This window comes from Canis lupus, chromosome 17 (assembly GCF_003254725.2).
Source record: "Canis lupus dingo isolate Sandy chromosome 17, ASM325472v2, whole genome shotgun sequence".
Lineage (NCBI taxonomy): Eukaryota > Metazoa > Chordata > Mammalia > Carnivora > Canidae > Canis > Canis lupus.
Window position 1 is genome coordinate 6,438,849 of NC_064259.1, and position 24,900 is coordinate 6,463,748.

Below are 24,900 nucleotides of genomic sequence, written 5' to 3' on the forward strand. Positions count from 1 at the left end.
CCATGTTTTATATAGCAATACATTGGCCTTTTAGAGACAACCTTATTATCCCCAAAGAGAGTTGGGCTCTATTAAGGATTTTGGAGGGGAGCCTTGGGAACACCTGGACTTACTAGATTCACAGGCCTGGAGGTAGGAAGTCTGCCCAGTGACTTCCTCTGTTGTGATTCTCTCTTTTTGTGCTGCTTCTTAAAAATAGCTGTGATAAGAGTATCCTGTCTAGGTTCAGGCTTCTAGATGGATCCCCTTTAGCAAGATCACCTGGCAAAGCCATTTTGCTCATTGCCTGAGTTAAGGAGGCAGCACCGAGGTCCCAGGGCATGTTGTATACTTCTCCACCCTGCTCCTTTTGCCAGGGAGACCCTCCACCCCATCTTGCAATACAAAATTCTCCCTCTTTCTTAAAGGTCTATCTCACATAACCTCCAATCAGCAAAGATTTCCCTGGTGTCCAGACTAAAAGTAAGTAAGTTTCTTTTCTTAGAAGTTCCATGGTGCTTTATTTATGGGACCAAGGTGGAGCTTTGGCTGGATTAGCAACAGGTGGTCACTAGTGATGGGAGCTAAAGGAGCAGGCGAGATGGTGCCCCTGTGGGCTGAGGAAGCATAGGAGGGAAAGTGGAAAGATTTTACTGAGTATGGAAGTGACAAAGCTAGAGTCCAGGAATTTTTAATACCCCCACCCCAAAATTAGGAAGAATAGCATGGAAAGATGGCTGTTGGCTGGCTCTGTCTCCCCAGCCCCCACTAATCTTTCCCATTTTGGTTCACGAATGGTGAACAGTGGCAGTAGCATACTGAGGTTCTTCTTGATTTCTGCCAGCCTGTCTGCCCCACCAATTGAATCATTTTATTTCTCCTTGTGAGATTGCAGACCTTTGACTACTTACTCTCTCATCTTGTCAGACGTATCCAAGTGAATCCAGGAAAAGTGAAGACAGGAAGGGAGAAGGGGGGATTGTTAATTCAAAGATTGCTTATTTGTGGGTCACCTGGCTGGTTCAGTCAGAAGAGCATGTGACTCTTGGTCTCAGGGTTATGAGTTCGAGCCCCAAGTTGGGCATAGAGATTACTTAAATAAAAACTGTAATTAAGAAAAAAGAAGATTACCTATTTGCTATTGGTATTAGATCCATAGTTAATAGCAGTGATTGAGCTTAATGACTTCTATTTGGATCATGCTTGGTGATTCAGAAAGCCATTTTGTATAAATATATGTGTTAAAAGTAAGAACATAGGAGAAAGCCCAGTGCTTGCTTGGCACTAAGGGAATATTCTGGCTGGATTACCCAGGGATAACTTAATTATTCCCTTAGGTCATAAAGATTTCATTACTCATGAATTGAGGCAGGGGCTGCTGAGCACAGGGATGTGCACTAGTCTTTGGCTGTGGTTTTCACTGCTGTCCGCCAGAACAGAAGATGGTGCATTCAAGACTGTGGGGCTGCCCCAAGCACACAGAGTCAGAGAAAGAGTCAGAGCCCAGCCTTCGTGCTTCAGGGCACTCTTGCCAACACAGAGCATCTGGGCTCCAGCGTACGTGTTCTCCCAGCCAAGTGGAAACGAAAGCAGACATTTTCTGGGATGCTCACCCTGAGTCAGAATGCTTCTGGGCTGTGCAGTTTATATACGTGGAGCATATAAATCCAGAGGCTACTGTCCTGTAGTACGAAGCTGGGTTAATGAATTCATTGATGAGGATTCTGTTTATAATTGTATATTTCTTTTTTAAAAAAAACCAGCCTTGGGGATCCCTGGGTGGCGCAGCGGTTTAGCGCCTGCCTTTGGCCCAGGGCGCGATCCTGGAGACCCGGGATCGAGTCCCACGTCGGGCTCCCTGCATGGAGCCTGCTTCTCCCTCTGCCTGTGTCTCTGCCTCTCTCTCTCTCTCTCTCTCTGTGTGACTATCATAAATAAATAAAAAAAAAAACAGCCTTATTGAGGTATATTTTATATGTCATGAATTTTACCCATTTCAAGTATTACAAGTCAGTGATTTCTAGGAACTCTACCAATGGTGAAGCCATGACCATACATCAGCCTAGAGACCATTTTTCCCCCCAGGAAGGTCCCTCGTGTCCTCTTTCAGTTAACCCCCAGCTCCAGGCAACCACTTAGTCTCTCTTGTAATAATTCAGCTAATTATTTTCTGATTAGAAAAGTAATGGTTTCTTATTTTAGATCATTTGAATAACTCCAGAAAAAAAAAATCCACTGGAATGAAAGCCAGAACCCCCTGGGTCCATCTGGCATCTGGACTTCCTTCTCAGCATTGTCTTCCCTGCCCCTGTGCTCACGTGGCTAACATGTACCTTTGGCTGCTTCTCCACCCTGCTCCTTTTGCCTGGGAGACCCTCCACCCCATCTTGCAAGACAAAATTCTCCCTCTTTTTTAAAGGTCTATCTCACATAACTCCCAGTCAGCAAAGATTTCCCTGGTGTCTAGACTAAAAGTAAGTTTCTTTTCTTAGAAGTTCCATGGTGCTTTATTTGGCTCTTCAGAGTTTTCACAGGGCAGGTTGCTTACTTAATTATGGGCTTTATCTTTCCTATTAGATGGTGAGTTCCTGGGGACCGCGGTTCTACCTAATCCATCTTTGTCTGCTAACCCTCTGTGCCTCTTCAGCTTTATCTCCTGTCATTCCCTAAGGACCCTGTGCATCTCCTTGGCAGCTATAGTGGCTGTGTGACGTCCTGGTCACTGCAAGGCTGTGGGCCCCATCCACGGCATTGAGAATGAAAGCAGGGATGCCTGGGTGGCTTAGCAGTTCGGTGTCTGCCTTTGGCTCAGGGCGTGATCCCAGAGTCCCAGGATCAAGTCCCACATTGGGCTCCCTGTGAGGAGCCTGCTTCTCCCTCTGCCTGTCTCTCATGAATAAATTAAAAATCTTAAAAAAAGAAAAAAAAAGAGAGAGAGAGAGAGAATGAAAGCAAAGCCAGCTGGTTGCATAGCCATCGATTTTCACTCCTCAACTTTACTGTTTCAGTCTAGATACCAAAGCTTAGTTTACCTCTTCTGGACCTAACACCGGTCTATCAGTACCTATACTCTTGTTTGAATTAAATAACAAATAGTCTTAAAGTAGATTTATCAGCCAAATTTTGTGTTCTTTCCCCGTGCTGTAAAGAATTCTGTTCTCCTCATTCATCCGTGCATGCACTCATACCTACACATGCCTCTTGTAACAAACCCACTAGACTTCTTTCTAATAATAAGATTTTTATTTTTATTCATAGAGACAGAGAGAGAGAGAGAGAGAGAGAGGCAGAGAGAGACACAGGCAGAGGGAGAAGCAGGCACCATGCAGAGAGCCTGACATGGGACTCATCCAGGGTCTCCAGGATCACGCTCTAGGCTGCAGGCGGCGCTAATCCTCTGCACCACCGGGGCTGCCCTAATAATAATATATTTTTTTTTAATAATAAGATTTTTAATCTGTAAGCACCTTGGTCTTTTTTCTCCCCCTCCAGCCCACTGTATAATTGGGTTGTGCTGGTGCCTTTGGCTCAACCTGCCACCCTGGGCAGTTTTACTGCTCCTCCTCAGACTGTTTTTGCTGCCTCTTTCTTGTACTTGCCTTATCCAAGATGGTGCTGTGTTGGCTCCCCTTTCGGCAATGTTTAGGACCAAATTGATCAGTGCCTCTGAGTCTTAGCCATGGCTCTTTGTGATCGTGTGGCTGAATGGGCAATGTCTCAAGGCTCAGTAACTGGGACAGTCCCCTTCTTCCCAAGCCCAGGGTAGCCTGCCTGGCTGGCAAGTACTGTGTTTTATTTTGTAGCTAGCTAGTTGGTGTCTACAAAATACATGCTCAATAAATACATGATGAATGGATTAACGAATTCACATACATATTTGCCATATGATGTTCAGTTTAAGGGTATTAATGTATCTCAAGGGTCTGTCCCTTATGCATTAGATGATCAGGAAAATACTTCAGTATATTGATTTACTCAGTGTTTCTCAGGCACCTGCTCTGGGCCAAGCCCTGTGCTAGGTGCCACGGGGCATATAAAATGAAGTATACTTAAAACTGTCCTTCGGGGTGTACAGTGCGAGACTGATGAGATGAAGCAGTGTAGGACCTGTCAAGGGCCTGAAGAAATTTGTTAAAAAGAGAATATTAGAGGACTTGGGAGGGAGGAATCACTTCCTGCTGGCAGCTGGGAGGTGCTAATGGAGAAGGTAGCATGTGGGGAAAGCCTGGTGGATGAGAAGGCTTTGGACGAGGAGGTGTGGGAGGACACTCAGCGGGGTGGAACAGATTGAGCACAAGCAGACAAGAGCAAAGACTTCCACTTGGCCGGATACGAAGATGGAAAGTGGTGAAGGAGGTGGACTGTGGAGGGTCCCTAGGGCAGGGGCACCACACCAGATGAATCTGACAACTGCCGAGGATGGGGGTGGGTCGGGCAGAGAGCAGGGGCCGGAGGCCAGGAGCATAGAGCCTCAGTCCAGAAAAGGGGCAGAGAGACCCACCCAGGAACACGGCGGCAAGAATGGCCAGCGGAGAGCTTGTGGGTGAGCAGCTGGTCTGCAAGGCGGAGCCGAGAGGAGCCCGGTGTGAGGGACCTGCCAGAAGCAGCAGGGCGGGTGTGGAGTGGCAGCTGGCTTGGGTCCATGCAGTCGCCAGCAGGCATCCTTGCCGGTGGGTGGAGGTGTGGGAGGAGCCAGGCGTGCGGCAGCCCTGTGCTCTGCACTCAGGTTTACTCCTGCCACAGTTTATGGTGGAAACCAGGTGTGCCTGCCATCAGAGACTATTCACCAGCACCACCTTTGTTTGTCACTGTTCCTTCCAGGCAGCCCTGAGACCTCGCCTTAAACTCCACTTCTCAGTGTCTAAAAATCCAATGCTTAAGGTGAATCCTCACAAGTCCTAGCTGATTACATTGTGCCTCAGACGCCTGCCAGGTGCATGACACACATTGAGGTGTGCGAGCCTCAGACAAATGTTACCCCAAAAAAAGCCATTTCTGAAATGACCGTCATCAATCGATCATTTCTTTGGCAGGATTGGTGCTTTGGCACAGGCATCATTACACACTTGCAGTATTTTTCAGATAAATTTTTTCCTCCTATTTTGAGGTTTCATATGCTGAATAGTATTTGAAAATCAGATCCCCTATTTCCCTAAAAATTATACCTGGTGTTGGTCTTTCTATTCAGTGTAATTCTACTAAGATTAAAATTTTCCTCTGCTCAGTGGTAAGAATAAATGCACATGGTTTCAAAGTCCTTACTTGTCTGTCTTCTTTTATAGGCCACAATCTAGGTGTATATATCCCAAAGTGACACACATGCCACCAGGCCCTGGCATTGCCAACTGGCAATTGTGTTGATTTAAGGCAGTGGGCTGAGCCTGGGAAGAGGAGACAATAGAGCTTTAGCTTATTGCCAGGGAGGGACTCTGCAGGCCTCAGAACATGGCAGGCTGTGCCTGAGGGGTCCTAGCTGAAGCTTTATCTTAGCTTACCCACATTGGAAGCCAGTGGGGACAGCCTTGGGTTTGATTCTGGTCTATTTGATCCATGGTGACAACTTGCTCAGCCTCCATCCCTTGTCTTCTTGCTTCAGAGAGAAGAATAGAGTACCCAAGACCCCCCCCCCCCCGTCCTTTTTTCATTTTTCTCCTTTTCCAGCAACACACACACACATTACATCCCCCATATGCCCCCACACCTCATACACACAACATGCACACACACACACCCATACACACACACCCCACATGTCCCACATACACTTCACATGTACCACATGTACCCCACACTTCATGTGCCCAATACGTGCAACACACACACACACACACCACAAATCTCACATATACCCCACACCTCACACATGCAACAACATGCAATACACCATACCTCTTTCTCTTCCTGTCTCTGAACATTGACTCATATGCATCCACAAAACAGTGACCTCCTTCGTTCTCTTCTTTGTTCTGTGTTGCCCTGTGGGGGTCAGTTCTGGGGGAGACTGGGATCTGTGGGCCCTGAGACATCAATGAAGCATAGCCCAGGACATTGGACAGAGCCGTGAGTGAGAGCAGGAAGTGTGTGTTTGTGAATTCTAGTCCAGTATCCAGTATCTTTAGAGTGGTTCTCTCATTATTTTGAAATAATTTTTCTTCATCACAATGACGATCTTTTCAACCAGCTTCACAGTTGTGAAGAATAGACGGTTACAGACTTCTATGAGTTATGTTTCTGTTTGCAAGATAAAGCCACCATGAAGAGCTTCGGAATGAAGAAGGCTGACATGCTCATGCAGGCCAGGTTTTTAGGGAAGGTTAATTGATACCAGTTGTTCTCTAACATCTTGCTGTCCTTACTGGAGATTAAAAAGGAAATCGAATGAGAATTTTGTTTGTTTGCTTTTTAGATTCAGAATATGAACAACATCATCTCCTTCCCCTTGGACAGTCTGCTGAAGGGAGACCTGAAAGGAGTGAAAGGGGTATGCCCTCAAAGAACCAACTCTCCAGGGACGGCCGTTGGGGGACGTAGAATTGCAGTCCTGCTGGCCTGTCGAGGCCACAGCACACACCCAGCTTCTTACTGGATAAGATGGTTTTTTGCTGCCTCAGTTTCCCTCGATTTGCTACCTTGGCATCACCTTTCAGGCATACCGGTGGTGTCCCATGGCCTTTCCGGTCATCTAGCTGGTGCCATAAATGTGGGAAAGAGAGGAGGGCAGGAAGGGAAAGAAACTGTTTTCTGTGAACAGTTTTCAGGCTCTGTTGGTTGAGTGGGGAAGCCCATGTGGGGAAGTCTGGTTCTCAGGCCAGTGTGGCTCTCACTGACTGTTGCGGTAAGGGTCCTTGCAAGGATGTAGCTTCCTGGCAGGAAAATCCGCACCAGTAAGGCTTGAGCCAACGTTATTTTTCCATCCTCCAAAGGACGTTCATTGTTCAGAATAAACGCCTAGGCTGTGATTTGTTTCATGAACACGTGAGTGAGGAAGTCGGCTCGAGTGGTGTCTGTACCAGATGCTGAGCAGTAGCCGCTTTTGCACGTCATTGGCCCAAACAGATGTGTGATCTGAAAGACAGATGATTGTGCCCCAGTTCTTAAATCACATTCTCTGATTGGATCTGCACGTGATTCGCAGGCACGTCTGGCTCATCCGGAAGCCTAGGCTGGCCAATCTCAGCGACCTCTGCAGAGACCTTTCAGTATTTACTTCCCAGAGCTTGCCAGGACTGGCGAGCTATTACGAGACTGAGGAACATTCCTCATCGTCCTGGACCTAGGTCCTAGAACACATGTTAGCCCAGTTAGCCAGCGAAATGGGAGGGCAGGGCACACGAGGTAAAGGGATACACATCCAGGTAGGTGGGAGCGTGACAGGGTACTGCTCCTGAGGCTTGAGCCCTGAGTCCAGGGAGGTACAGGAGTAGGAGATAAGGCTTCCAGGGTGGGAAGGGCTAGTTTGTGGAAGGCCTCCAATGCTGGGCTATGAGCTTTGGCCTTGTCATAAGGCCAGTGAAGAGCCAAAGAAAAAATAGGCCTCCTGACCCCTAAAAAAGGAGGTTCTTACAAAAGAACCCTGTTAAAGGAAACACAAATAGATGGGAACCGTTTGATAAAATTTTCAGTGGCTCAGTATACTTTTGAGCCAGCTTTTATGAAAGCATATGAGGTCCGAAGTTCCAGACAGAAGAGTGGAATCAGGAGACCTCAGGAGAAGGTGAACAGCCTTTCTGTCATTGCTCTGGCGGCCCAAATCAGGGTTACATCTCCTATTCATTGAAAAAGTCAGTGTCCCTATTTTTTTGTAGAGAGAGGTACTAAAACACTTGGAGATTAAATGGTTCTCTGGGTGGGGTATCTGGTCCTGAGTTCATACTCACTCTAGCTGGGCAGTGCGAACGTGCCGGGATTCCCTGCTTCCTCTGTGTGTGTGTGGCAAAGCTACTCATCTAATTAAAAGCCTGTACCCTAGGTTCTTTATTTTTCATGGGATTGCATACATCATTTATTACAGAAATTAATGCTCCTTTCAGGACCAGTCCAGGAATAAATAAGTTGTCTTGCCCAGAAGTTAATATGAGTTCCGTTTAATTTATGCCTCTCTGTTTACAGGATCTGAAAAAGCCTTTTGATAAAGCTTGGAAGGACTATGAAACAAAAATGTGAGTGTTTCCATTTTTTAAAAAAATGTATGAAATTTGAGATCTTAATTTTAAATTGAGCTTTTATGGCTCAAAGGTATTTTTTAAATAAACCTTAACCTAGGGGAGACTTCACTTAAACCTGTGTTGCTGTGGTCCGTTATGATGCCAAATGCTTTCACACTCGGTGTCTAAATTTAGCGAAGCTAGGGGGACCTCTTCAACGAGTTTCTCCTGGTCCCTTTTCTGTGATGTCATAATGGTTACAGAAAGTTATTTTCAGGAAAGCTAATTGAAGAATGTGAAATCCAGGTTGTGTCAGAGGTGTTTCTTTCCCTCTTTTAAAAAAAAAATGCTTTCCCCATTTTGTCACCATTTACGATGGCAATGCAGTTTTTGGCAACCAGCTTCCTGGTGATTTGCAAGAGCTGTCTGCTTTTAGTTTTGTGTCTCAATTTCCCTGCAACACCAGTCCCTCAGTTTAGAAAGAGAGAGAAAAGAGAGATAGTTGCAACACCCTACTCTAGCCTTATTTGATCGCTTCATCTGCCATAAGAACAAGAAGAAAGGGTTGGTTGGTTCTTGGATGTGCACCACTGTTTCCACTGAAGACATGACCACTCTGTCCATCTGTTTGTGCCATAGCACATTTCAGATCACAGTCTCTCCTTCCCAGCATGGGAAGGTTCAGCTCGATGGAATTGGGCTGGCGATTGTGGGGATAGTGGTTTCAATTACTGTAAATACTTGAGAGACAGAAAATATTTTTAAATGTCTCATGTTTGCTTTGCAATTACTGTGCATCGGGTAACAATGTAGAGTTTTCTGAGTGGAAATAGAAACTTTAACATGAAGCCATCTGTTACAGAGAGAGGTGTTAAGAAGAAAGTAGTTCCAGATGTAACTACAAGTATTTAAGTAGACCTGGGGTTTTTGTGTTTGTATGTGTTTTGTTTTTAAAACCAGCCTTGGGTGAGGGATCACGAAGCTCAAACCAAGGAATACCAAACCTTTGCTATTTGTCCCCTTCCTGGAAATCTTACATTTCCATACTCGAAGTTGCTTGGATCCCCAAATTCTGGATTTTTCACTAATGGCATACATTCACCTATAATCACAGAGTGTTGAGGTAGATGGCCTTGAAGGTCTGTTCAAGCCAGAGAAGTTTCTGGCCCTTAGCACCGTCCTCTGCATACCAGTACAGGACACTCGATGGAGAAAGGATCGCCACTCCTGCTTTATAGACAGGAGGCCAGGACTTGGTGGTTTGCTGCTGGTCAGCTAGCGAGAAGGTCACTGAGCCAGGGCCAGTGGGTGACTTTCCATCCAGCTGCAGTTGCCACCACCCTCAAGTGCCTCAGACGGGATACTTCTGTGTGTAACTGAACCTGGGCCACAAGGGGGGTTTGAGGAGGATTGCCTGAAAGACTCTGCTGGTTCCGAAAGGAAAAGGCTCGAAGGGGGAACAAGATCAAATTCTGTAAAATCAGGACATACATAGAGTAGGGACAGAATTACTCACAAAATGCCAGAATTTGACAGTGCAAGAGCTTCAAATAATTCTCAGATAAGTTTTAAAAGTAACTCTTTAATCGTTTACATGCGAGGTTGATTTCTGCAGTGATGAACACTATCCTAGTCAAGACAGAGCCCTGGCAAGGCCCCGCTCAGGAGGTGGGTGGAGAGGAGTGGGAAGAAATAGGAGGAGGGAGGGAGTCCCACCACACAGCCCCGTGTGCTGCTCAGCAGGCACAGCGACAGATACCCAGACAGACGGACAGAGCACTGCCCTAAAGGAGACCTGAGGCATGCACAGGCTTTCTGCCTCTTTTGACCCAGATCTGGCACAAAGGAGGTGCTTAGGAAGTATTTTTTGAGTGAGTACTCAACAAAAAGGGTCAGATTTGACATTCTTAGGATCAAATGCATGTTCCTTTCCAGTAAGTAAAGAGGCTATCTTGTTTCTAAAAGACTTGTGCACATTTGTGTTGCAGGCTGGGTAATGGCACCCCGGCAAGCCTGTCCAGTGCAGAGTGCTGTGCTAAGAGGCATCTCAAATTATCCTTGTTTTTTCACCTGTAGAACCAAAATTGAAAAGGAGAAGAAGGAGCATGCCAAGCTGCATGGGATGATTCGCACCGAAATCAGTGGGGCTGAAATTGCTGAAGAGATGGAAAAGGAGCGGCGGCTTTTCCAGCTACAGATGTGCGAGGTGAGCCCCAGGGGTGCAGGCTCCAGCTACAGATGTGGAAGCACATGGGGTGCAGGCTCCAGCTATAGATATGGGAAGTGAGCCCTGGGGGTGCAGACTTCAGCTATAGATGTGGGAACATATGGGGTGGAGGCTCCAGCTACAGATGTGGGAGCAGAGCACCGGGGGATGCAGGTTCCAGCTATAGATGTGGGAGGTGAGCACCAGGGAGCGCAGGCTCCAGGTACAGATGTGGGAGCACAGGCAGTGCAGGCTCCAGCTACAGACGTGGGAACAGAGTACCAGGGGTACAGGCTCTAGCTACAGATGTGGGAGCAGAGCACCAGGGGGTGCAGGCTAGCTACAGATGTGCAAGGTAAGCACCAGGGGGTGCAGGCTCCAGCTACAGATGTGCAGGGTGAATGCTGAGGGTGCCACCACGGTTGGGAAGGTGTGGGATGCAGGTTCTGGCAGGGTGCTGGGTTCCAGGTGGGCTGCCTTCACCAGCACATGAACTCCGGGGAGTGCACACTTCCCAGAGGCTTCAGACAGCACACTAATGCATTATTGGACTCCATTTGTCTGATTTCTCTTACAAGTGGAGCCTGAGTCTCTGGGAGGGTGGGATAAGATAAATCTAACATCAACCATTAATTAAGAATAAGAAAGAAACTAAAGAAACATTCTCTCTGGCCTCATAGACTCACCTCTCACTGGTGCATTGCTAGAATACTCTCTCCGTTAGTGTTTTTTTAATGAGGTATCTGGGTTCCCATTATACCAGTGGAATTCATGAGGAAGGCCAGGGAGAAGTCAGCTGGAAAAAACTGCAGCCGGTCCCCTGTGGGTGTCTGTGAGTGAGTGAATGAGTGAGTGAGGACATACTACGGAAAGCCAAGCCACCTGCCTCTGAAGCGCTTCCACCCAGATTCACTCATCAAGGCAGGCGGCCCTGGGGAGTTGTTCTGCTCTGCTCTGTTCTGCAGCTTTGAGCCCTTGCCTTTGTGGGGGGAGGGAAGTAGCACTGATGCCCTGGGACACGTCCCTTGCTGGAGGCTGAGGGGGGCAGGAAATACCAGACACCGATCATGAAGGCCTTTTATGCCTTGCTTGTGGGTAAGAAGGGGAAGAAAGCCCTGTGGAAACCATTCTCACCTCTGCCTGAGGGTCCCCTCTCCTGACAGTGCCCATGGAGCCCCTCGTGCTCCTTGGCAATTGTGCCATGGCAGCTCAGACTTCAGTTTTAGATGTGCCAAGTGCTCGGTGATGTCTGTGACAGGCCCCAAAACTGGCTGAGCCTGCTCTCCGGCACCCTGGGAGCACTCCACAGCAAAGCTGAACCACAAGGCACTTTTGACTTCAGAACGTTTATTAATTGCAACGGGAGTTTAACTTTTAGAATTGTGCATCTTAGGAGTATATTTAAACGAGTTTTTATTCCCTGAGCAATCTCTTCAGTGGTCAGTGGCACAGAACCAGTCCCAGGATCAAGGAGAGGATATTAGTCTCACGCCAGTACAGCCACTCCAGCTCTTTAAGTTTCTGTTTGCATGGAATTTCTTTTTCAACCTGTGTGTTTCTATGACTCTAAAGCGTGTTTCCGGCAGACAGTGTTTTTAAAATCTAGTCTGACAAACTCAGCCTTTTGATGGGATTGTTTAATCCATTCACATTTGATGTTACTATTGATGTGGTTGGATTTATGTCTGCTGTCTTTTTTTGTTTTTTATATCTCATGTCTTCTTTATTCCTTTGTTCTTCCTTTGCTCTTTTTTCATTAAGTGGATATTTAGAAAGTTAACTAAGCTCTAAGTCTTAAGAGGAGAGTGGATGTTTTTAGAAACGTGTTGTTTTGTAAACAGACCTCATATGTAACAATGCTTGCCTGGCCGATTTCACAGGTTTCACAGGGTGTTAGGGGAATCAGTCCAGAGGTTATGAGATGGGATAGGAAATTGCTGTTTGTTACACCAATATGAGGTATTGTTTCTGTTTAATTGGGGTAAAAATGAGTAGCAGTGTTTTACAAAGAATGGGTTTGGAACAGGTTTGTGTGTTTATGTTGTGTACAGTTTATGCTCTTCTTTTTTTTTTTTTTTTTCTTTTTTGGCTAGTAAGGAGGAAATACGTTAGCTTAAACTCTGCAAAAGACTGCTTGTTTAAAAATGTTTAGTGAATTGTGAAACTTAACTAGTATATCTTTGAGGTGAGGTGCATTGCACCCAACACTAGTTAAATCTCCCCTTTTGAGGTGAGGTGCATTGCACCCAACACTAGTTAAATCTCCCCTTCAGAGTGAGTAGATCCGTGCACTGGTGAAGTAGTTAATTTTATTGAAAATGTCCTGTCTAGATGATGCCTCTCAGTTGCACACTTGCTGGGGGTTCTGGCAGTTAGTGGATGCAGGCACCTTATCTTTGTGCAGAAGCATCCAGAGGAGGACATACCTGATGAAGGATACTCATGTGGGCCAAACAGAAGTGGGCTGGAAAAGACTTTCCGTGGGCGAAGGAGGAATATATTTGAAAAGCAGCCCTCCCCCCCGCCCCCAGGCCCCAGAATCTCAAAGTGAATAGATTGCTGGAGTTATTCATGGTAAAATTGTTCAGCTAGTTCCTCATGCCGAACATCTCAAGTATCATAAACTCTTGCCATTGTTTAGGTATCTAAAATGTTAGTTGCCCAAGATTTAATCTAAAAGAATGGCTTTCAGGTATTCATTTTATTTTATTTCATTTTATTTTTAAAGATTTTATTTATTCATTCATGAGAGACACACAGAGGGAGAGAGAGAGGCAGAGACACAGGCAGAGGGAGAAGCAGGCTCCATGTAGGGAGCCCGATCTGGAACTTGATCCCGGGACCCCAGGATCATGTCCTGGGCCGAAGGCAGGTGCTAAACCGCTGAAGCCACCCAGGGATCCCCTCAGGTGTTTATTTTAAAGCTGCTGAACTTTTTCTTCAAAATGAATTTTGTAGAGAAATTCAGTGTGCCATAATAAGTAGGTAATATAGAACATCTGTGTATGGAGAATGTATAAGAGATCCTCTCTTGTTTTTCTGTGATTATAAAAATCCACACTTTAAAAAATTAGTCTATATATATATGAAATTAAAAATCACCCCAGATTTTACTCACCAGAAGATAAGCACTTTGACATCTTTCATATATATATATATATATATATATATATATATATATATATATATATATATCTGTGTACATAAAAATAATTTGTATAAACAGGATCATTCTCTACTGGTGCTTTGTAACCTGATTATTTTGACTCATGAGTATGTCATGGGCATCTTTCCATGTTGGAAAGTCTTTGCTTCACTGGCTTCATGGCTACATAGCAATTTTTTGTGTGTGGCTGAACCATACTTTAATTTTCCATTCATTACATTTGGGTTGCCATTTGTTACTTTTACAAACAAGTCTGCACTGAACCTTGTTATCTATTCATCTTTGTAAATGTCTATGATTATCTTCTTAGAATAAGTTCCTGTAAGAAGAATTTCTATGTCAAAAGGTCCACACATTGCGAAGCATCTTATTAACAGCTTAACCATTTGACACGCTGCCAAGCATCTTATTCAGTTAACAGTAAATAAATATCAGACTGAAAGAAGAAAACATAAAGGTGCTTGGTATAGGAAAAGGAGATTTTGTACTTGATTGTCTCAGAGCAGTGCGCTCGCTCGCTCTCTCTCTCTCTCTCTCTGGCTGGACTGTGGCTTGAACATGAACTTACTTCCCAGGTTATTGCTGAGTAGTGGGCGTGGTCAGCAGGGGTCGCTGCTCTTTCGGAGGCACCCAGTCTCGGAGAGGACATGTTGTCAGAGTTCTTTTTGTTGTATCCTGACCGTGGAAGGGATAGAGAATTTATGGAGTCTTTGTTCTGCAAACCTTTAGCAAAGAACAAATGTATTTTCTGATGCTGGTTTTGTGGATTCCCTGGGACTTCCGGATATTTTAGTGGCCATTCCTGAATTCTCCAAGTTAAAAATGGCTTTCATTCATTTCAACTCAAAATTTGGTTTTGATAGCAATCACATTTTTTTTTCGGTGCCGGCGTTAGAGACGTGGTGATGAGAGTCTCCACTCCTAGACACTGGTAGTTAGTGTGGCAGACAATGAGCTGCCCGAGAAGGGACATAGGACGGAAGGCTGCAGATAGAAAGAGCCCATTCCCTCTCAACATCCACATTCTTTGTGTAGCTCATAGAAGATTTCCTCTAGCAGGTTAAGATACAGTGTCTTACTACTAAGAGTTGTGTTTCAAGATAAATATTTAACTACCTGGACATCAAATAATTCACGTAGCACCAGACTGAGAGAAATGTTTAGTTCTGGCATTCAGAAAGTACTAGGCATCTGCCAGGAGCTCTACCCCCAGAGAAGTGGAGAAACACTAATGGAGAGACTATTCTAGCAATGCACCAATGAGAGGTGAGTCTGTCTATGCAGCCAGAGAGGATGTTTCTTTAGTTTCTTTCTTATCTTTAATTAATGGTTGGTGTTAGATTTATCTTACATAGTGGAGAAGGCAGTCTGTCCTGTTCTGCATATGACACACCATCTTGTGTTTTCTTAACAGTATCTGCTGAAGGTCAATGAAATTAAAATTAAGAAGGGAGTGGATTTGCTGCAGAATCTGATCAAATACTTTCATGCTCAGTGCAAGTAAGTTCTTTCTCTTTGCTCTGATGTTATTTCAGCTGTTTCTCTCTTTATGGCCACTTCCGATAGATGCGTAGTATCGTATCGAGGAAAATAAACATTCCTTTAAATGTAAAGGGCGTGAGGTACAGGCAGACACAGTGACATGGGTGAACCTCAGAAACACGTTAAGTGAAAGAAGCCAGACACAAAAGACCACATTCTGTATGATTTTATTTACTTGAAAGATCAGAAATAAGCAGATCTACAGTTTAGTGATTGCCAGGGCTTAGGGGGACTGGGGAGTGACTGCTAATTGGGGTAATGAAAATGTTCTAAAATAAGACAGTGCTTATGATTGCACAATGTTGTGAATATAATAAAACCCCTGAATTGTACACATTATAAGGGCATATTTTGTGGTTTAAGAGTCTTTTTCAATAAACAATAAAAATAAACAATATAAAAATCTAGAGTAATTCTCAGATGTATTTTTTTTACCCTTTTTGCAGAATGACAAACAAGATTGATCTAATACACGATTCACAGATATTTTTTGTTTGCAAGAAATTAGATGGGGAGTGGGGGGGCAGCCCAGGTGGTTCAGCGGTTTAGGGCACCTTCAGCCCAGGGCCTGAACCTGGAGACCCGGGATCAAGTCCCAACGTTGGGCTCCCTGCATGGAGCCTGCTTCTCCCTCTGCCTGTCTCTGTCTCTATCTCTCACTGTCTCTCTGTCTCTGTCTCTCTCTGTGTCTCTCTCTGTCATAAATAAATAAAATCTTAAAAAGAAATTAGATGGGGTTAGTGCAGTATATTAAATTAAGGAAATACTTTCATATACCTATATTCTTAAAGATTTTATTTATTTGAGAGAGAGAAGAGAGAGTGAGAGAGCCCAAGTGGGGGTAGCAGAGGGAGAAGCAAGCTCCCCACTGAGCAGGGAGCCCAACTTGGGGCTTGATCCCAGGATGCTTGGATCATGACCTGAGCCAAAGGTAGATGCCCAACTGACTGAGCCACCCAGGTGCCTTAATGTATTATTTATCCTAGAAAGCAGTTGACAGCACTGAGCTAAGAAGGCTGAATCTGGTAGAGAAGGAAAAGCTTCTGTGTTTGGGGCTGCCTCATACTCAGCTTGGCCTTCACTCGAGCCCTTCACAGCCTGGCCCTTGTCATGCCACACTTACTTTCTTGCTTCTGCCATCCCCCCACTTCTGCCCGACCCGCAATCCTCACATACACTGGCCCCTAGCTCGTTCCTCACTTGCTGGGCATGTGCCATGTGTCTGGCACTGTCCTAGATGCTGGGGATAAAAGAACGTACATCACAGACATAGTTCCTGCTTGAATCAAGTAGGCAAGTAGGCTTACGCAGTGGGTTTCTGATTGCACGTCTGAAACATGTTCAGAGGTGTTGGCATCTAACAAAGAACAGACTAGAAGGACCCGATTTAGATTAAGATTGAGACAGGATTTTTTTTTTTTTTTTCCTGTTCCTTGCTGTATTCTCCAGCCACCAGACACGGTACCTAGCACAACACATGGTACATATTCAAATACTTCTTGAACTAACTGCATGCCTCTTTGAGGAGACCTGTATTCTGAGATCTGAGTATCTAGCAGATGAGGAAGAGGGGAAGAACATTCCAGGCAAAGTCAAGATCTTGAGGCAGGAAAAAGCCCAGTGTGACATAAGCATAATGAGTGAGGGGGAGGTTAGTGTGACATGAAACAGGATGGAAAAACCTAGAGACATGGACGGCCTTAGGAGTCTTAGGAAAGGTTTTAGATTTTATTCTAAGTGTATTAGAAAGCTCTCAGAAATTTTAAGGAAGGGATTCACTCAGCAAATAGTGCCTGGTCTATAGTAGGAGCTCAGTATTTGCTCATGAACCTTCAGTTCTGATGGGGTGGATAAATAGTAAACACGTAAGAAAACCTCTAACAGTTTTTAGGGAGTGGGCATGGTTATGAACAGGGAAAGGGGAGAGAGAGAGCAGTGTTGATGGGAAACATCTGGGAAGGCTTCTCAGTTCCATTCCTGTGTTAACAAAGGGACAAGCAAGAATGGGTATGGGCATCCTGGCACAGTCCACGGATGGTGATGTCTTGGCCTAGACTGGTGACAAAGCCAGCAGAGGGTGTGACGATGTGAGAACTCTTTGGAGGTTGAGTTGCCACACCTGCCTCTTGCTTTTTGCCCAGCAGGCTATGCCCCATGCTGATGTGTCTTTGTACGTACTGCTCCCTTTCCTAGAATGTCCCACTGCTCCCTTGTTGCCTTCCCCTAGCTTATGGTCACCCTAAGACCTACCTACTGCTACTTTGAAGTCACCTGGTCTTCCCCTGATAGAATTATACTTCTATTACACTTCTTTTCCTTCTGAGGGTATCATTATACTCTCTATCTCTAGGATGGTATCTTTCATGCTGTGTCATGTCTCTCACCAAACTGTATATTCTTTAAGGAAAGGGGCCATGACATTTATTTGTTTAATCTATGGTGCACGGTGCTTTAACCTGGCACAAAGTTACAGCGGTGAATTGCACTGTTGAACTTTGCCCAGCTTTGGAACTCTTAATACAGCATCGGTGACAGTGCATCTCTGAAGCATCTCAGGTCAAGCAGCAGAGGAAGCTATGCTGTGTGATTCATCCTAGGTTAAAAGAGGAGCTCCAAGCTTGGGAAAAGAGTCTTGGAGGATGGACAAAGACCCTTAATGTGTAGAATTTCCAAGATGAAATCTTTTATAGAGACTCAAAATCCTAACTTTGTGATTAACATACAAATTACTTCTTCAGCATTTGTCCTCATAACCTTATGTGAGGCAGATTAGGAAGTGGGTCGCTTCCTTGCTAATATTTTATTTTTAAGAAGCTATTCTGGGATTTCCTTTTTTCTCTTTATTTTGCCCAAACTGATCCGTTGGGTAGCAACAGACCACTTGTGGAAAAGTGAACTAGTTGGCCTTTTATGGGCATGAGCTCAGTAACCTTTAAAAACGATGAATCTTCTATTACTTCCTCTGTGTGTGTGTGTGTGTGTGTGTGCGCGTGTGCTCGTGCACGCACGCACTCTGCATGTTCTTCAAATCATCTGCACAGCTTTGACTTTTTTAATTCATATTTTGGAGCATAAAATGCAGAGCAGAAGTGACTCGGCCATTGGACGGAGGACCACGTGGCCATATGTTGTTTGTTCTAGGAGTGCCCTTATGTTCCCCAGTTAGCATTCCCAGTCTCCCATCCTTAGCCCAGAAAAGCACTGTGCCCTGATGGGCAGAGGCAGCCAGCTCGGGCAGCACATATCCCCACATGCTGCTGTTCTCTGCAGGTGTAGACTAGACTCTGGGAGCCATGTTTGAGTGTTCACTCTTAGAACTGCTTAGATATGTATTATTTTGCTTTTGATTCATTTTTGCTCTTCACTTTCAGTGTCCTTGAAGAGTATTTCATGTTTCTCTGTTTTTATTTCATTTAAAGAAAGAATTTGCATCTCTGCTTAGTTCCTGGAATATCCTAAAAATTTGTCTTAAATTAGCCTTTGCTGCTGAAGGTTGAGACTCTTATTCTCTAATGGAGTCTAGAACTAGGCCAGTCTCTAAAACAATAATGAAACAAACAAAAGCATCCCTGTTCTAAAAGATGATGATGGGGATCCCTGGGTGGCACAACGGTTTGGCGCCTGCCTTTGGCCCAGGGCGCGATCCTGGAGACCCGGGATCGAATCCCACGTCGGGCTCCCTGCATGGAGCCTGCTGCTCCCTCTGCCTGTGTCTCTGCCTCTCTCTCTCTCTCTGTGTGACTATCATAAATAAATAAAAATTAAAAGATGATGATGAATGTTGAATTGACTTGTTCTTTGAGCTGGTACCTACTGAGAACCACGATGACCACCTGTTACCTGATGTACTTGGGATACAGTGTTGAGTGAGACACCAGGGCCAGGGTGCAGAGGGCAGGTGGGTCTTGGGCCATGAGAATGGGGTGTTCTCATAAAGCCTGTGACCAGAGGGAGAGGCCACGCTGCGTGGGTGGGAACTTGAAGACTGAATCTCAGTGAGTGCATTTTAAAGACTTGAGAGTTTAATCAGGCTGGGTAGAAAACATTTAATTAAAAAATTGATATTTAGTAATATTGACAGTAAACATTGTTTGAAGTTTGGGAAAGTGTTAATTGTTCAACCTAAGAAAAATGTGCCAGGGTTTGTATTTAGAAATGTCACAGTGAGGGCACCTGGGTGGCTCAGTTGGTTAAGTGTCTGCCTTCAGCTCAGGTCATGATCTCCCTGTCAGGAATCTAGCCCTGCATCAGGCTTCTTGTTTAATGAGGAGTCTGCTTCTCTCTCTCTCTCTTTTTCTCTCTCTCTCTCATTCTCTCTCTCTCTCTCTCTCATTCCCTCCCTCCCTCCCTCTTTCCCTCCCTCTCTCCCTCCCTCTCTTCCCACCTTCTGCCCCTCCCTACCCCTAAAAAAAAAGATGGTACAGAAAGATAAGGAATTTGACAATCAGAGGGAGGAGGTGTTTTAGGTAGATGGTCAGAATCAGCTAGGTGATTACAAAGATAAAAACCAAATCTTAAACCCAAATAAATCTGTATCATTATTCCAAGCGCACTACCCAGTGTCATGCTGAAGGTGTTTCTTGTCACCAATGAGAACTCTCTGAGAACTTGTCTCTGCTACAGGCTCTCTTCACCATGGCGCTTGCTGGGCATAGAAGCTCTTAGAGCTGAGCACCGGGTCCCTAAGAGTAGGAGCCATTTCCATACCAGTCTCCTGCAATACTTTTCCTACTCCTTCCCCTGGTGTCCCGCCCCCACCTATTCCCACCCCTAAAGGGGTCCCTTTCCTACCTATTTCACAAAACTTTGAAGTAATTAAGGAAATAGTTCTATATAGAAAAAATGTAACTGAAGCAAATCATGAGAACCAGATAAGTTCCTGACAAGAGGGGAGAAGCTCAGTTTTTCATTCCTGTGTGTGTGCCTCCAAATTTCCTTCTCAGTTGAAAGAAGTACCTGCTGTGTGTTGGCCATTGTGCGAAGAGTGGAAAGCCCAGAAATGCATAAGATACGGCCTTTCTTCCCTGACGGTGGACACAGACCCCTGGAGAAGTCATTATAACACTCTGACACGGTTGCCATGTCAGAAATTTATTCCATGTTCAGAAAAAGTGTTAGGTAAAATGTAGGAATGAGACTATAAAATAAAGAATTATGCGTGGATCTAAAAATTAAGGTTAGAACATTCTCATAGCGCAGCTTCTGTGATTCCTGCTGCCTGGCTGGTAATGGTTCATAACCCACATCCTGTGTGTGTATTTCCTTCTTCCTTCCTCCTTGGAATTTCTGTATTAAATATCATGCTGCATTGCTTTTACAGCCCCTTCTGTTCATTACATACTTCATGTAGGAAAGTCCCACAGGACCGTTGCTGAGTTTAAAAGTTGATTAACATCACCTCACAGGAGCACATGTGAGACCCAGATCACATTTTGAAGATCATCTCCTTCCAGGAACCTGGCTTAAGTTGGAGACTCTTTCCTTCATTAATTTATTTTTTCACTCACCAAATACTGTGTGCTTGAAATGTGCCAGGCTTTGTGGATACCGTGTCCTTATCCTCTTAGAACTTTGGATCTAAGGGAGGGTGGGTATAGTTTAAATAATCACACTAATGACTACATAATGGCAGTTGTGCTAAGAGTTTTGAAACAAGAGACAGGGTGCTCTGAGAGAATATAGCAAGAAGACTTCTTTTAAAGTAAGGGATCCTGGAAGCCTCACAAACAAAGTGATATTTAACTTAAAACTTGAAGAGTGGATGGGAATAATCCAGGCAAAACAGAAGATATCTGCAGGGAGAACTCTAGAAAGCAGAAGCCCTATGTACAAAGGACCTGGCAGAAAGGATCTGATGGCTGTTGACGGAAGGCTGGTGGTAGCTCTGGAATCTAGTGAATGAAAGGGGTAAATGGTGCTACTTAAAGCTTGGAAACAGAGACAGTAGCCAAATCTCACAGGCATTACAGGCCTTGTTACATTTTGAACTCTGCCCTGAGCATATGAGGGAAGCGTTTTTCTTCTTTCTTCTCAAGAGTTATACAGCATGCTTCAGAGGCAGTGCTGAGCATCAGCCCGCTGGTGCTGCAGAAAAACTTGTCTAGCTTCTCTTCTATTTCCTGCATCACACAAACGCCTTCCCAAGCATTGAGTTCTGGGCCTTCAAAAAACAAAGTTTCCTTTTGATATCTGATCCCAAGTTCTCCAGCCACATTTCCCTGTTCTGCAGATGTGGCACAACCATTCACCTGCATCAAACTGGCTTCGTTTTTTTCTTCTTCTCTTTTCCACCCAGCTATTGACTATCCAGGCAGATTTTTTGGTGTCTTGTTCTTATTTGCACCCCATTCTTTCTGACCTCAGGCTTTTTCATTCCTGAAACAGAGCCTTCACTGCCCTCTGTCAGCAGGGGCCTGTTTCCCATTATACACTGAAAATTTAGGGCTCCTTTCATATGGGTTGAGAGCAATATTATAAATACTTAGGTTTATTGCAGTTCCTTTTCTGTCACTTCTTGGCGGGTTTTCAGTGTCATTTCATTTCTTTGTTTGCCTGATATTTTAAAGTTTGGTTCACACAGTCCTTTCCCCTGGGAATGATGTAATGATTTCACTCACTTTCCTTTAAAAGAAGTAGCTTCTCCGTCTAATAAAATCGTTTCCTCTTTTATGAAAACACTGTCTCTGTCTCTTTTTTTCCTCTTAGCTTTTTCCAGGATGGACTGAAGGCGGTTGAGAGCCTCAAGCCTTCCATTGAGACGCTTTCAACAGACCTTCACACAGTAAGCAGCTTCCCTTCCATATGAGTGTCGAAATGGTTTTTATGCAACAAACACTCTGATTTAAACATTGCTTTATGTATGATGTATGATCCTGTGTTTGCATGCTGTGCCCCCCAGAAGCCAACAGCCTCGTGAAGGATGGAGTTCCTGTTCCCATCCTCTGTCATGACCAGGGGAGGGGTGACCCTTGGGGGAGGCAGTGGGCACGTTTATGCAGCAATGCCCTGTGCACTCTGGCACCTTGCCGTACCCCAGCTGTGCTGCTCTCTGCTTTGTTCTGTTTTTTGAAAGATAAAGCAGGCCCAGGATGAAGAGAGAAGGCAGTTGATACAGCTTCGAGATATTTTGAAATCAGCATTGCAAGTTGAACAGAAAGAGGTGAGAGAATTTAATTTTGATAGATTGTTTTTTTATATACCCGTGTCTCCGAGGTTTTGGGACAGAAGAATGGGACGTGCAGGTTTTCGGGATACCACAGTTCACTCACTCTGGGACTGTATCAGCCAGCACCAACCATTTGGTTTGCTCTTTCAGTTTGGTTTTGAAAAACCATCTTTTGAGATATGTTTATTTCATGGGGGGAAGCATTTACTGGAGCCCCAGCCTTCATGGCAGTCTATAAACCCTTTTTCTGCTCTGTGGTTGTAGATGAGCAGCTCTTAACATCTCTATTACGTAGATACTGGGTATTTATGCCATTAATTTTTCTACCTGGAACTTTGTGGTTTCCATGGCCCAGTATACGAGGACTCTGCCCATTTGGGCTTCAGCAGGTACAGACAGGGTGGCCACCCACGCCCGCCAGGCCTGACATCGTGCTCTGTAAAACATGGGGAGCTATGCTTTCTTACAGCTGCATTTCGATGAGCAGGAAACCTTCATTTCTCTGGCATCATCTTTCCTATAATCCCCTTGCTGCATGCTAACATAGAGTGACAATTCATGTCTTGGAGTCTTCTTAAAAATATATTAAAAAGTAAAACTTTAAGTAATTCTATGACCTGTTTACTATAGTGTGGATACTAACATGTGAAATTTAACCTAATCCCCTTCCTTGTGCATAAAAGAATGTATCTAAATGTGTAACTAGTAGATTTTAGATAAGTAACTGTTAAACTACTTAGCAGAGCATGGCGTTCACTGTCTGCAGTTTGGTATGCTCTATTTTAAGTTCTTGTACTATAACTGAATATTGTTGTTTCTCTCCCAAATGCATTTACCTTTGTGACCGAAGTCTAGGAGAGTAAGTAGTTCAGTATTTCAATAAATTGGAGAGTTCTGCATGCTTTCTTCATGAACTTCAATTAGTTTCTTCCATGCATACATTAATGGTTAAGTGGCATTTTTAATTTTAACTCTTTCTCTAGGTTTTATTAAAGGGTAAAGAATTTGAATTCACAAGTATCACTGAAATGGCACATTTCCAAGTGTACAGTTTATACTCTTGCTGTCGTCCCTTTGTGGAAGCAGAGCGGCTTACCCCCTCCCTCCCCTTCTGCTACCTAGCTGAATTCTCCACGTCCTTCTTGACCATGGCCAGCCCTGCCTCTGGAGACCACCTTTACTCACTCCAGCCCCAGGGTTTTCAGTTCCTGCTATTTCAGTCATGACATACTCCTGATGGGTATTGGCTGTGTCTTCAAGTGCACAGATGTTTTTTCTCCAGCTAGACCTTGAGCAGCTTGAGGCTGCTCTCCTGCCTTCTGTGCCTTGTCAGCCATCACATTGTAGTCCCATATTGCTCATTTACTAGGCTCTTGGTAAACGTGGGTCAGCTAAGTGAGAGATTGGCAGGTTGAAGTTATATGGGAGTGTTCAAAATTACCCACGGGGTGATGGCTTCCTCCCAGTCTAGAGAATATATATCCTGACACTTTGATGTTCCCAAACATGGACTATAAGCAGAAAAGTAAAAAGGAGAAAAAGAACTTAGAGTATGAAGGAAATAATGGCTGAAGTATAACTAGAAGACAGGGTTCTAGGTGTAGGAGCCCCGATGCCATCAAGGCAGCTGGCTCTGGGAGCAGTTGAGAGCCACTCTTGCCTGGAAAGGACTGTCACACCCATGAAGCAAAGCTCAGGTTTACAGTAAAGGAGAGCAGATGCTGGAGCTGAGTGGCCCTCTGGGTGCAGTGCAAAGGCCATGTTTACTTTGGCTATGCAGAATTAGGAGGTTTGGGAAAACTGGCTGTTGTCAGCTGGTTCTTTATAGTTTTGCAGAAAAGTATGACAAATCTACCAGCACAGACCAGTCTTTATGGTTTGTTATGTTTGTGTTTTTTTGTTGACCAGCCCAACTGCCCACGACTACACAAAGGGATCATAAGAACCTTCTTTACTGCTCCTCTTTGGATTTCTGCCCAAAGATCTAACTCCTCAGTCTCTTGATGTGATTGTGTCGTTCTGGATGTTATATTACACTCTTCATTGCTTTTTGGTGATGGTACTTATAGATTGGATGGTCTGTGAACACAGCTGCCAGTAAGAAGCAAATGTGTTTAAGTGGAATTTTACATATTATTAAATAATTTTTATGATTGGGGTTCCATCTCTTTCAGTTACAGTGAGAATTGAACATTGGGCACTCTCATTGTTTAGCTCTCATTCCCTTTTTTTGGATTCTCTCTATGACTTAGAAAACCAAAGGTGCTAATAGTTTCTATTTAACGTTTATAAAAATTCTTACTACATCATTTCAGTTCAAAAAAATTAGGTAACATGCCCCAGAGAAACTGTATTACTGGTTGGTAGGAGCCACTCTCCTATTTCTTTCCTGTAAATCCCATCAGCCCATCGGTCTAAGTGAAGAATGTAGCTCTTGCATATGGCGGCTTTGGGCTGCTTCTCTTTGTCACCCTATGGCCGCATTTTAGAAAGGAGACTATGCTGCTACGATCCCAGTGCCCCCACACCTCACAATCACCAGCCTTTGTATTCTTTGATATCTCTGCTGTCTGTGAAGAAGATTCTACTGTTTGATTTTTCTACTTTTATTATGAAATTTGCAGTCTCATAGAAGAATTAAAAAATAGTTCAGGGAACACCTCTGTATGCATCATAGTTTTAACATCTGGGAAAGATC

General features: G+C 44.5%; 1 protein-coding gene across 8 annotated transcripts in view; it reads left to right on the top strand.

The window, feature by feature from the left end:
• Positions 1–24,900, top strand: part of ASAP2 (ArfGAP with SH3 domain, ankyrin repeat and PH domain 2) — a 173,800-nt gene that overhangs the window by 91,828 nt on the left and 57,072 nt on the right. For all 8 annotated transcript variants that reach the window (XM_025454713.3, XM_025454716.3, XM_025454718.3 and 5 more), the window contains exons 4-9: positions 6,386–6,460; positions 8,089–8,138; positions 10,200–10,329; positions 14,910–14,995; positions 21,743–21,818; positions 22,110–22,196. In XM_025454713.3, the coding sequence (XP_025310498.1) occupies positions 6,386–6,460; positions 8,089–8,138; positions 10,200–10,329; positions 14,910–14,995; positions 21,743–21,818; positions 22,110–22,196 (504 nt within the window). The remainder of the gene's footprint in view (positions 1–6,385; positions 6,461–8,088; positions 8,139–10,199; positions 10,330–14,909; positions 14,996–21,742; positions 21,819–22,109; positions 22,197–24,900) is intronic.